The sequence below is a fragment of the Callorhinus ursinus genome, unplaced genomic scaffold (assembly GCF_003265705.2).
Source record: "Callorhinus ursinus isolate GAN/ISIS: 27379988/994484 unplaced genomic scaffold, GSC_fseal_2.0 scaffold18, whole genome shotgun sequence".
Classification (NCBI taxonomy): domain Eukaryota; kingdom Metazoa; phylum Chordata; class Mammalia; order Carnivora; family Otariidae; genus Callorhinus; species Callorhinus ursinus.
In genome coordinates this window covers 22,465,432-22,475,067 of record NW_027397080.1, presented here as the reverse complement: position 1 = coordinate 22,475,067, position 9,636 = coordinate 22,465,432, and the positions used below count along the sequence as shown (strand labels likewise).

At 54.8% G+C, this 9,636-nt stretch overlaps 1 protein-coding gene across 5 annotated transcripts; it reads left to right on the top strand.

Annotated features, from left to right (window-relative positions):
• The first annotated feature begins 448 nt into the window (after positions 1-448).
• Positions 449-9,424, top strand: LOC112811707 (phospholipase A2 group V). Of its 5 annotated transcripts, none has more exons than XM_073903258.1 (5): positions 449-516; positions 4,476-4,525; positions 5,740-5,884; positions 8,060-8,166; positions 8,883-9,424. In XM_073903258.1, the coding sequence occupies exons 2-5, from the start codon at positions 4,486-4,488 to the stop codon at positions 9,002-9,004; spliced, it is 414 nt and encodes a 137-aa protein (XP_073759359.1). In that variant the 5' UTR covers positions 449-516; positions 4,476-4,485; the 3' UTR covers positions 9,005-9,424. The 5 variants fall into 5 exon arrangements, with proteins under 5 accessions (XP_073759359.1, XP_073759360.1, XP_073759358.1 ...); XM_073903259.1 differs by lacking the exon at positions 449-516 and adding an exon at positions 1,182-1,223; XM_073903257.1 differs by lacking the exon at positions 449-516 and adding an exon at positions 1,754-1,823.
• The last annotated feature ends 212 nt before the right edge of the window (positions 9,425-9,636 follow it).

Here is a 9,636-nt window from a genome sequence, read left to right as displayed (position 1 = left end):
GGGGTGTGGCCTCTCAAAGCCAGAGAGAGAGAGAGAGAGTGGGTTGGGTGGGGGGTGAAGCCCAGGCTTGGGAAGCACCAGGCTTTGGGGGGGTGGGTCCCTGGGATCCAGCTCCGGGACACAGCGGAGGCTTCAGGCGGCCCCGCGTTCAGAAGGAAGTGTGTGATGAGCAAGTGGAGGCTTCTCCGTCCAGAAATGTGGCTTTTAGAGGGGAAAACAAAAGCTGGAGAGACAGGTCGGCAGAGGTAGGGAGGCTTCCTTTTGCTCGCTCGTTTTGTTTGGTGTCGGATGGCGAGGCCTGTGAGGTGGAGGAAGGGACTGGTGGGGAAAGGGAAAAGTGCACGTGGAACAGAGAGGAGTCTTTGCCCTCCCCGCTACCCCCCGCCCGACGCCTTGTGTACGTATTCGGTGTCTTTGCTCTCTGTTCCCTCGACCCGAGGGGAAGCGTGAGGGGCTCCGGCCTCCGTTTCGCTCACAGCGGATCCCCTGCAGCGCCTTGTGTGTGGGAGACACTCAGTAGGTACTTTCGGTATTGCACTGGGGTTCACAGGGTTCCGTGGGGTGCCCAGCAGTCAGGTCTCAGGAAGAGAAGGGCCGGTGAGGGCCGCAAGGAGGGGCTTCTCTCTGAGGCTGCCGTGATTGAGCTGAGAGAGGGGAGAAGAGACACCAAGAGGGGGAAGGAGGAGCTCACACCCACGTCTCAGAAAAGTGTGTGCACACGGGGCGGGGGGAGCAGGGCTCAGGATTCATAGAAGTGGAGAGCAGAGCCTAATAACAGTTACCTATGCTCCTCAAGAACATTCTAGAAGGTTACATTTACTTATTCGCACTGTTTGGCCACTGCTCTGTTACAAATGCATTCATTCACTTCATCCTAACGAGGACTCTCTGAGGCAGGCCAAGGGCAGCCGGCCCGGAGGAGATGCAGCTTATGGTGGGGAAGCCAGGACCGGACCTGAAGCTCATCTGGAGCCTGTGATGTCAACCCCTGAGCCACACATCTCGCCACCCGGCCTTGTTTTATACAGTATGCTCCTCACCACGAGCCTCTGGGGCGGCAGGGAGTCACTATTCTCCTAGATCACAGGAACACACAGAGAGGTGTGGTGACTTGCCCGGAGTCACACAGCTCCTGGGTGGCTGAGTGGGGACTGCGGCTTGCATGGCTCTGACTGCAAGCCTGGTGGGTTCTCCCTCGCAGAGAGAAGGAAGGCAGGAATTGGGTAAGGAGCCCGGGGCCAAAAGGGTGGTGCCAGCCGGGCTCCAGCTACAGTTTACAACATCTCTCCAGAGTGGGGCTGTCACAGGCTCCTGGGTCGCCCCGGCCCCGGGACAAGGCAGAGTCGGGGGTTAGCAGGTCGGGAACGACAGGAAGAGGGGGCGCCGCCTGGCTGCCATGGCTGTCCCTGAGTTGAGCCCCAGGGAGTTGGAATGAAATGCGAGCAGGAGCCGTGGGCTGGAGGACTCCAGAGACACAGGGCGGCGGGAGGAGGGAGGCTGCCCTGGGAGGGGGACCCCAGCTGTCCTGTCCCTGGTGGAGCACCCTGGAAAGTGGGTGGCCCAAGCCAGACTCTCCTCAGTGTCTCTCCTGAACATCGCCCAGGCACTGTGACATGCTCCAGGGAATAGCTGCTTTGGGACCCAGGGAGGCAAAAAGTCCTCAGGGGTCTCGAGAGGGAGAAACAGGGCTTTCCACATGAGCCCTCTGGAGTCCTGGAGCTCGCCCACGCAGGAGCGTGGGAGGAGGGCAGAGAGGCCTTTAAAACCCGAGGGCCCAGCCCCTGCTTCTTCCGCAGGCCTGAGGTGGACAGAAGGCCTCCCTGGTGAGGAATCTCATTCTGGGGGCTGCCTTGCTTGAGGTAGGGTGGTGGGCAGGGCACAGGGAGGGAGAGGGCCTGGGAGAGGAGGCCCCTGATGCCCCAGTGCCTCCCCCTCCCCAGATTGAGGGGAGGTCTCTCACACGCCTGCTGTGCCGTGGGCTTGCTGCTGTCCATCCTTCGTGGCCAGAGACCTAACCTGGGGGTCCTAGGGCATGGGGGGGGGGGCTGCTACCTCCTGTCCACCCAGGGACCCGGCCACTACCGACCCCCACGTTTTCGGGCTTCCGTGAGGCTGTCTGTCTCCACTCTCTCCACCTCTCATGACCTCAGCCACCACTTTACTCCAAAATTATCTCACGGCTGTGCTCATTTCCCTCTGTGGTCGCTCGATAAAAATAGCAGCCCCACATCCTTCTCCCGGTGACTGGCTCTGAGCTCCACTGATGGGCCACTTTCCCGGCCCCTGGGACAGCTGTGTTCATGCTTCGGTCGCCTCCTCGGTGAGGCCTCTCTGCCTCTTCCCGACCCCTTTCCATGGGGTCTCGTGCTGCTCCCTCACACCAATGGCCCTGGCCCCAGATGCTCTAAAATGTGCCTGGGAGTTTGGTTCAGATTCAGGTATGGTGAAGCCAACAGATCAGGAGTGAGGTGGCATTTAGAAGACAGTCTGTTCTTCACGGTTTCTGAGAGAAGGGGACCCACCCCACTGGGCAGGGCCACACGGGGAAGCACCAAGTTGACCAGGAGGCAGAAGAAATGAGAGCAAGCTCGGTCCAGAGCCTTTCTTGTGTTTTCCACGGGAAGGGCAAGGCAGGGCAGGGCAAACAGCTTGGGATTGGCCAGCTCGAAGGATTTCAGCAAACTCTGGGCTGCAGAGGGTGGTGGGTCGCTAGCTGCCTGCTTCCTGGCCCTGGGGTGGTGATTTAGGGCAGGGGAAATATTGGCTGGGAGTGGGAGAGTTAGACAGAGGGGTTGGGGAGGGAGTTGAAGACTGGCTGGTTTGCATGTATGAAAGCCACGCTCCCCGGGGAGTCTTCGGTCACCCTGGGAATTAGCTGTTCCTGGGGGAGGCTGTGTCTTCCCAGCCCAGCAAAGCGACCACAGGACATCAAAGCATCATCAAATATGGAAAAGGAACACCATGAATAGTACACAGGGGCTGCTCAGAGGCAGTGAGCAGAGTAGATTCACAGTCCTGGGCTGAATCACTGGGCAGCTCATGTCCCCTTCTCGAGCCTCAGTTTCCCCATCTGTGAGATCAGTGACTGCTAGCCCCTTGTTCAACAAACGACTGTCGAAGGACAGACACTGTGCCAGCAGGTTTAACAATAAACACCTGCCAGGATTCTCGGCAGGCTTAAAGAGATGGGGAGAGAACCTGGCACATTGTGGGTGCCCTGTGTGTGGTGGCTGGCACCTTCCTCCTGTTGCAGCTCCGGGAAGCAGCCGAGGAAGACGGGTGTGGAAGGGTAGGGTCTAGAGTCTTTTCCCTTGGCTGGTTAGAGCCCTCGGGGCAGAGGCCATGGGTGGACAGAATCCTCAGGAATGTTCTTGGAACTCAGAGGGGCTGCTGGACAAAGGGCGCACGGAGAGGCCAGCCTGGTAGCCAGGAGCCCCGGGGAGCTGGAGATTGTATGTTTGGAGCCAGGCCTCCGGAGGTGCCAGGGGCTCGGGGCAGAGCCCTGCACAAGTGACCGCTGGACTCAGGGATCAGAGACAGCCGGGCACCGAAGGGGAAATCCTGTTAGACCATCAGCCCAGCGAGCAGCTGTGGATAAACAAGGACTTTGGGATCCACACAGGGAAAGGAGACAGGCAGCCACCGGTAAGGAACCTTCAAGAGGCCAAGTTAGAATCAGGCATTGGCCCACGACACATGGACTTTCCTCTGCCTTCTGGGTGTGAATTTTCGGGACTCAAGGCCAGTGATTCATGTGTTCGCCGAAGGCAGGTGCTGGAGAGGGAAGCTGGGGTCTCCAGGCTCCACGGCCCACAGGGCAACTCAGCCTTCTGTGAAGGGAGGCTGTGTTGTGCAGTGAGAGGTGCTCAGGCCTGGGTTTGAGCCCTTCTTCCACTTCTTACTGGCTGCATGGCTTCTGGCAAGTTCCACGAGCTCTTTGAGCCTCCATTTCTCCACTGGAAAAATGGGAGCAGTGATAGCTGCCCTTCGGAGCCCTCATGAGTACCCAGGGTCGACTTATTCTTTAGGTAGGCACAGTGCCTGGGGCCCATGGAAATGTATGAACTTGAATTCTTTTAGAATCAGGAGGAAAATAGAATATAAGAGTCACGAATACATCCTACTGCATCCAGCCCGGATTGTGTTGGTTTCCATACCGACACGGTTGTAAAATACTCCTTGAAAGAAATTTTTTTGGAGGAAGGGGCCCATGAAAGCAAAACTGCTCAGGACCCACAAAGCCACAAGAAGGCCCTGAAAGGCAGTCACACTGTCTGCAGAGGGGACCGTTGTGTTGGGACATCTATGGTGGGAAGTCCTCTCCTGCCACGATGGGGGACCATACCCCACAGGCGCTCTACTGCCCCCCAGGGACCCCTGGGATCAACTCCTTGAGTTGGTGGGGACCCGGGGGTGGGGTCCGAATGCGTCTCCCGAGAGGCATGTCACGGGATGGGATGTGTTTTCTTTTCCAGAACCCCAGAGATGAACGGCCTTCTCATACTGGCTTGGTTCCTGGTTTGCAGTAAGTGCTGGCCCCATGACCTCTGAACTTGTGACCTTCCACCCCTAAGAACCATAGGGTAGATGGAAAGGAGGCTAGTCTTTGAGGTCGGGGAGACTTGAGTTTGAATCTTGGCTCTGTGCTTCCTGTGTAGGCATCGACAAGAACCTTCGCCTCTCTGAGTCTCTGTCTCCTCATCTGTGACACAGGATGATACTCAGCCCACCGGTGGGGCTGTCGCACGATTCTAGGTGGTGATGGGTAAAGATTCTGCCTTGGGAACAATATGTGGCTTGCAAATATGCGAGGCGTATTTTTTACTTTGGTGCAAAACAAAACAAAACAAAATAAAGCCCAAACGAGAACAAGACCCTTCTGTAACTATTCTGTTCCTGGGTCATTCTTTGCGGAGGCCGGCCCCACCTGCTGCCACCTTCCAGCTGGAGGTAACCGCCCAGCACAGGGGAGCCCCATAACCATGTACACAGCCCCCCCCGGCAGGCCCCCGCCCCCGCCGGCAGGCTGTCCTCATCTTCGATGTCTTGCCAGATCCCTGGAGACTCGCGGAGGGCAGAGGGCGGAAGGCGGGAGGCTTAGTGCAGGGAGGGAACACTTGGCTCACTGTGAAACCCTGAACCTTTCCCTCCAAACTACTGTTTCTCAGTCTGGAAGATGAGGGAGCTGGCTTCAGTGATCTGGAAGGATCCCACCCTTCTATGGTCCTGGGCCTTATGTTCTAAGTGGTGTTATTTGCGGGGAGGGGGGTGCGCATCTGTCTGCCTGCTTTCCTATCGCTACTGTATTAATTATACCTCATATTTCTTGGTCATTCACTAGGTGTCTGCTTCTGTGCTCAAAATTCACATCCTTTCTCTCATTGTAACCCTCAAGATAACTCCACAACGTAGGCGTTCACTTTAGCCCCCCGCCGCCCCACTGCCCCTAATTTGCCGATGAGGAGGCAGAGGCTCTGAGGGATTAAGTGACTTACTCGACATCATGCTGTGAAAATGAGTGGGCAGAGGCAGGATTTGAACCCACGGCTCCTATTCTCCGAGTCCAGACTTGTAGCTCTACTGCTTGTCCTCCCCTTTCTTGCTCCCGTCCCACTAATGGGGAGAAGAAAGAGGAGACGCCTGGGTCCCCGCGAGCCCCAGGGCAGGAATGGGGGCAGGAGCAGGGGCAGGTGCATGCCGGGCAAGCATGTTCGCCAGGGGCCGGGGGCTGTCTTCCAGGTGTTCCTGCTGTGCCCGGGGGCTTGCTGGACCTCAAGTCCATGATTGAGAAGGTGACTGGGAAGAACGCCTTGACAAACTACGGCTTCTATGGCTGCTACTGTGGCTGGGGCGGTCGGGGGATCCCCAAGGACAGCACGGATTGGTGAGCTGATTATCATGATTATCCTTTATGTTCAGCCTCTGCGCCCGCAAGATCTCATGTAATTCCACGTCAGTTCCGGAAGATGAGTATTAAAGCGCCATTTTATTGGTGAGAAAATTGTGTGTCAGAGAGGTGAACTGACTTGCTCGAGACACATCTAGTAATGTCACGCATCTCAGTGACCACATGTGTCAGTTGGTCCATTGCTACATAACATATCACCCCAAGAGTAGTGACTTCAAGTGACCATGACCATTTACTTTGCTAAGAATCTACCTGTGGGGCAGGGCTTGGCAGGATGGCTTGTCCCTGCTCCACCCAGCTTCAGCTGGGGCAGCTCAAATGAGGCTGGACCATCCAGTTTCCGGAGGGCTCACTCCCATGGCTGACATGCTGTCACCCCTGGCTGTTGGCTGGGGCCTCAGCGGAGGTTGTGGGCTGGGGGCCTCGGTTCCTCTCACTTAGGCCTCTGCAAGGCTGTTGGAACTTCCCCACAGTACAGTGACCGTTGGGTTCCAAGAGTGAGTGTCCCAACACTGCAAGACAAAAGGGTTTAGCCTCAGAAATTCTATGGTGTCAGTTGGTGGAGGTAGTCACAAAGGCTTTGGGAGGAAGGGGATCGAGATTCCATTTCTTGATTGGGAAATGTCAAAGTTCTAGAACATGCGAGAAGGAGAGACGATTCTTTGGAAAATTCTGAGACCCCTGGTGTGGATGATGGGATGGGGCCATTAGGCAAATGGATGGCAGAGGGTGGGAGCCAAGTTTCCACTGCTGGAGGGAGAGTTTACGCCCTATGGTGATGGATTAGAGGTGGAGATGTCAGTATGAACTCCTGTTTAGCTTAATATAGATGCTGGTGGTTACATACAGAAATAGGTACAGATGTGTGTACAAACATGGGTTAAAATAGACACATTTTTTGCTCTGGCAGCAGAGAGGACCTAAAAGAAACAATATCCCATTAGCAATAAGCAACTCCTAATGCCCAGACCTGGTCTCTGACACTATTCTTCGAAAAACGGAACCAAGGCTCCTTGGAGACCTGGCTGATTCTAGGACCAGGGCAGAAAATATACAGGACGAACCTGGAGTCTCATGTAAGGCCAAAAGATAAGGAAGTGTTCAAAAAGAACCACCTGCCACATTGATAGAGATGTCAGGGAGCACAGGAGCTAACTGGAAGGGCTCCCAACGGCCAAAGCTGGAGTAATTAGAGGAGCAAAATAAGCCCATAGCCTCAGTCTTATCATGAGAAAAACATCAGCCAAACCCCATAGAGGGGCATCCTACAAAATACCTACCCAGCACGCCTCAAAACTGTCAAGGTCATCAAAACCAAGGAAAATGTGAGAAATTGTCACACTCAAGAGGAGCCTAGCAAGGCATGACAACTAAATGTAATGAGGTATCCTGGATGGGATCCTCACATAGAAAAAGGATATTAGATAAAAACTAAGGAAATCTAAATAAACTATGGTCTTTTTATAATTAATCAATAATGATATATTATGATTTAGCTGATTAGTTATTTAGTCAATGACATCAATATTGGTTTGTTAATTGTAACAAGTGTATTGTACTAATTAATGATGGGAAAAACTGGATGTGGGGTAAAAGGGAACACTCTGTACTACCTTCTCTATTTTTCTGTAAATCAATTTAAAAAAAATGCAATCTGCCACACCTAACATACTGGAAGTTTGTTTTTTGCTCACCTAACAGTTCCATGTGGATCACATGTTAATTCCAGGACCCAGGTTCCTTCCCTCTTATGGCTCTGCCATCCCCTGTGGTCTCAGAGTCCTCTGCTAGGTCATCTCCATCCAGCTGAGAGACGGAGAAAGAGAGAAAGGGGAGGACAGTGTGGGAGGGTTTCATGGGTAGGTCTGAAAGTGGTGAGCATCCCTTCTGCCCATGATGCCCTGGCAGGAACCTAGTCGTGTGGCCACACCCACTTGCAAGGGAGGCTGAGAAATGTAGGCTCACCGTGAGCCCTGGAGGAGAAAGCAGGTCAGCGAGCCACTAGCCAGTGGCAGGCAGCCCCAGTGGAAGAGCAGAGAAGTACTCATCCATATCCCTAGATTTTTTCTTTGTCAGACCGCACCCACCTAGGTGGCCTCTGCTTAAAGTGACGTGCCCCTTACGTAGGATCTACGTCTCTTGCATTGACAGGTGCTGTTCGGTGCATGATCACTGCTATGCGCAGCTGGAGGAGAAAGGCTGCCACATCTGGACACAGTCATACAAATACAGATTTGTACGGGGACTGGTCACCTGTGGTAAGCCTGGGGCTTCCCATTCGGGCCACTGATAGAACCTGGGTCTCTGCTGGTTCTGAGTTCAGCTGCCCCTAGAGGTCAGCCAGCCTATATCTTAGAGGGCAGAGCTGGGGGCAAGAGGGGCAGGGTTATTGGCAGCCGTATCTGACCTCAGGGGAAGGGCTGAAACATCGCAGCCTGAGCATTCACTAGGTGCCAAATGCTTTGCATACTTCTGTTTACTTGCTTCCCCAAATATCTTTTGGAGTGTATTTAGTCTCCCCATTTTACAAATGAGAAAGCTGGAACTCAGAGCCTTGCCAGTGCGCACAGCTAGAGCTGGGATTCAAGCTCAGGGCCATCTGAGTTCAAAGCTAAGTCTGGGGGTGGTATCTCCTCTATGAGAACTGGAGTTCCTCCGGAGCAGGGGCTGTCTCCGCCATCAAACTGGGAACTCCCAAGGGCAGAGAATGTGTCTCCACCGTCAGACTGGCAACTCCTGGAGGGCAGGGGCTGTGTCTCCCTGGACGGAAGCCTCCCCCTGGGGCAGCAGCTACGCCTCTTCCATCGGCTCACGCATTTCCCAGTGTGGAAGCTGTGCTTCCCTCATCAGACTGAGAGCTTCCTGGGCAGGAGGCAGGCCGGGGAGTCGGCTCCGACTAGAGGCAAGCCCGAGACACAGAGTCGGCAGAGCCCCCCTTCGCTTCCTTACTGTGCATTTGGCGTCCTGTCTGCAGAGTTCGGGCCCCCCTGCCAAGCACAGCTCTGCACCTGTGACCAGAAGCTCGTCTACTGCCTGAAGAGGAACCTAAGGAGCTACAACCCTCACTACCAATACTTTCCCAACTTCTGCTGCTGACCAAGACTTTTGTCCCCTTCTCCTACAACACGGAGCCCACCGATGCTGCTGGGCTCCCGAGACAGTCTCCTGGTCTCAGACCTTCTTCTCTCTCCATGGTCCACGGGGCTTGGAGGAGCCCCATGGCCACTCTTCACGCTCCACAGAGTCCCAGGAGAGCGACTCGGGTCATAGGACCGGGTAAGGTCAGGGTCCCTGGCCCCCGCTTGTGAGGTCGGCCCCTCTGATGCTGGGAGCTCACCCCTAGCTCCAGGCCAGCTGCCCCCCCCATCCTGAAGACAGTGCCCCTTCTCCAGCAAGATGCATTTACTGTTCAGTTTCTGCAATCGGATTCTCACTACCACCCTTTAGAGAATTTTTACTCAAGGTAGAAGCCAAGTTGACCCCATAAGTCTGCCATATAGATATTAAATAAAATTTATTCTTAAGACAAATAAAACCACATGGGCATTTTCCTCTGCTCTGGGGTATTGCCCGCACCTCTCCTTCCTCTGCCACTGGGGCGCTGAACCCCGAGTTAACCACAGACTCTCAGGAACAGAAAGTGTGGATTCAAAAGTAGAAGGTTTTCTGGGACCAGATCCAAGCCTCTTTTGGGGTTCATCTCCTTACCCCTTGGGGGGGCCTCTCCG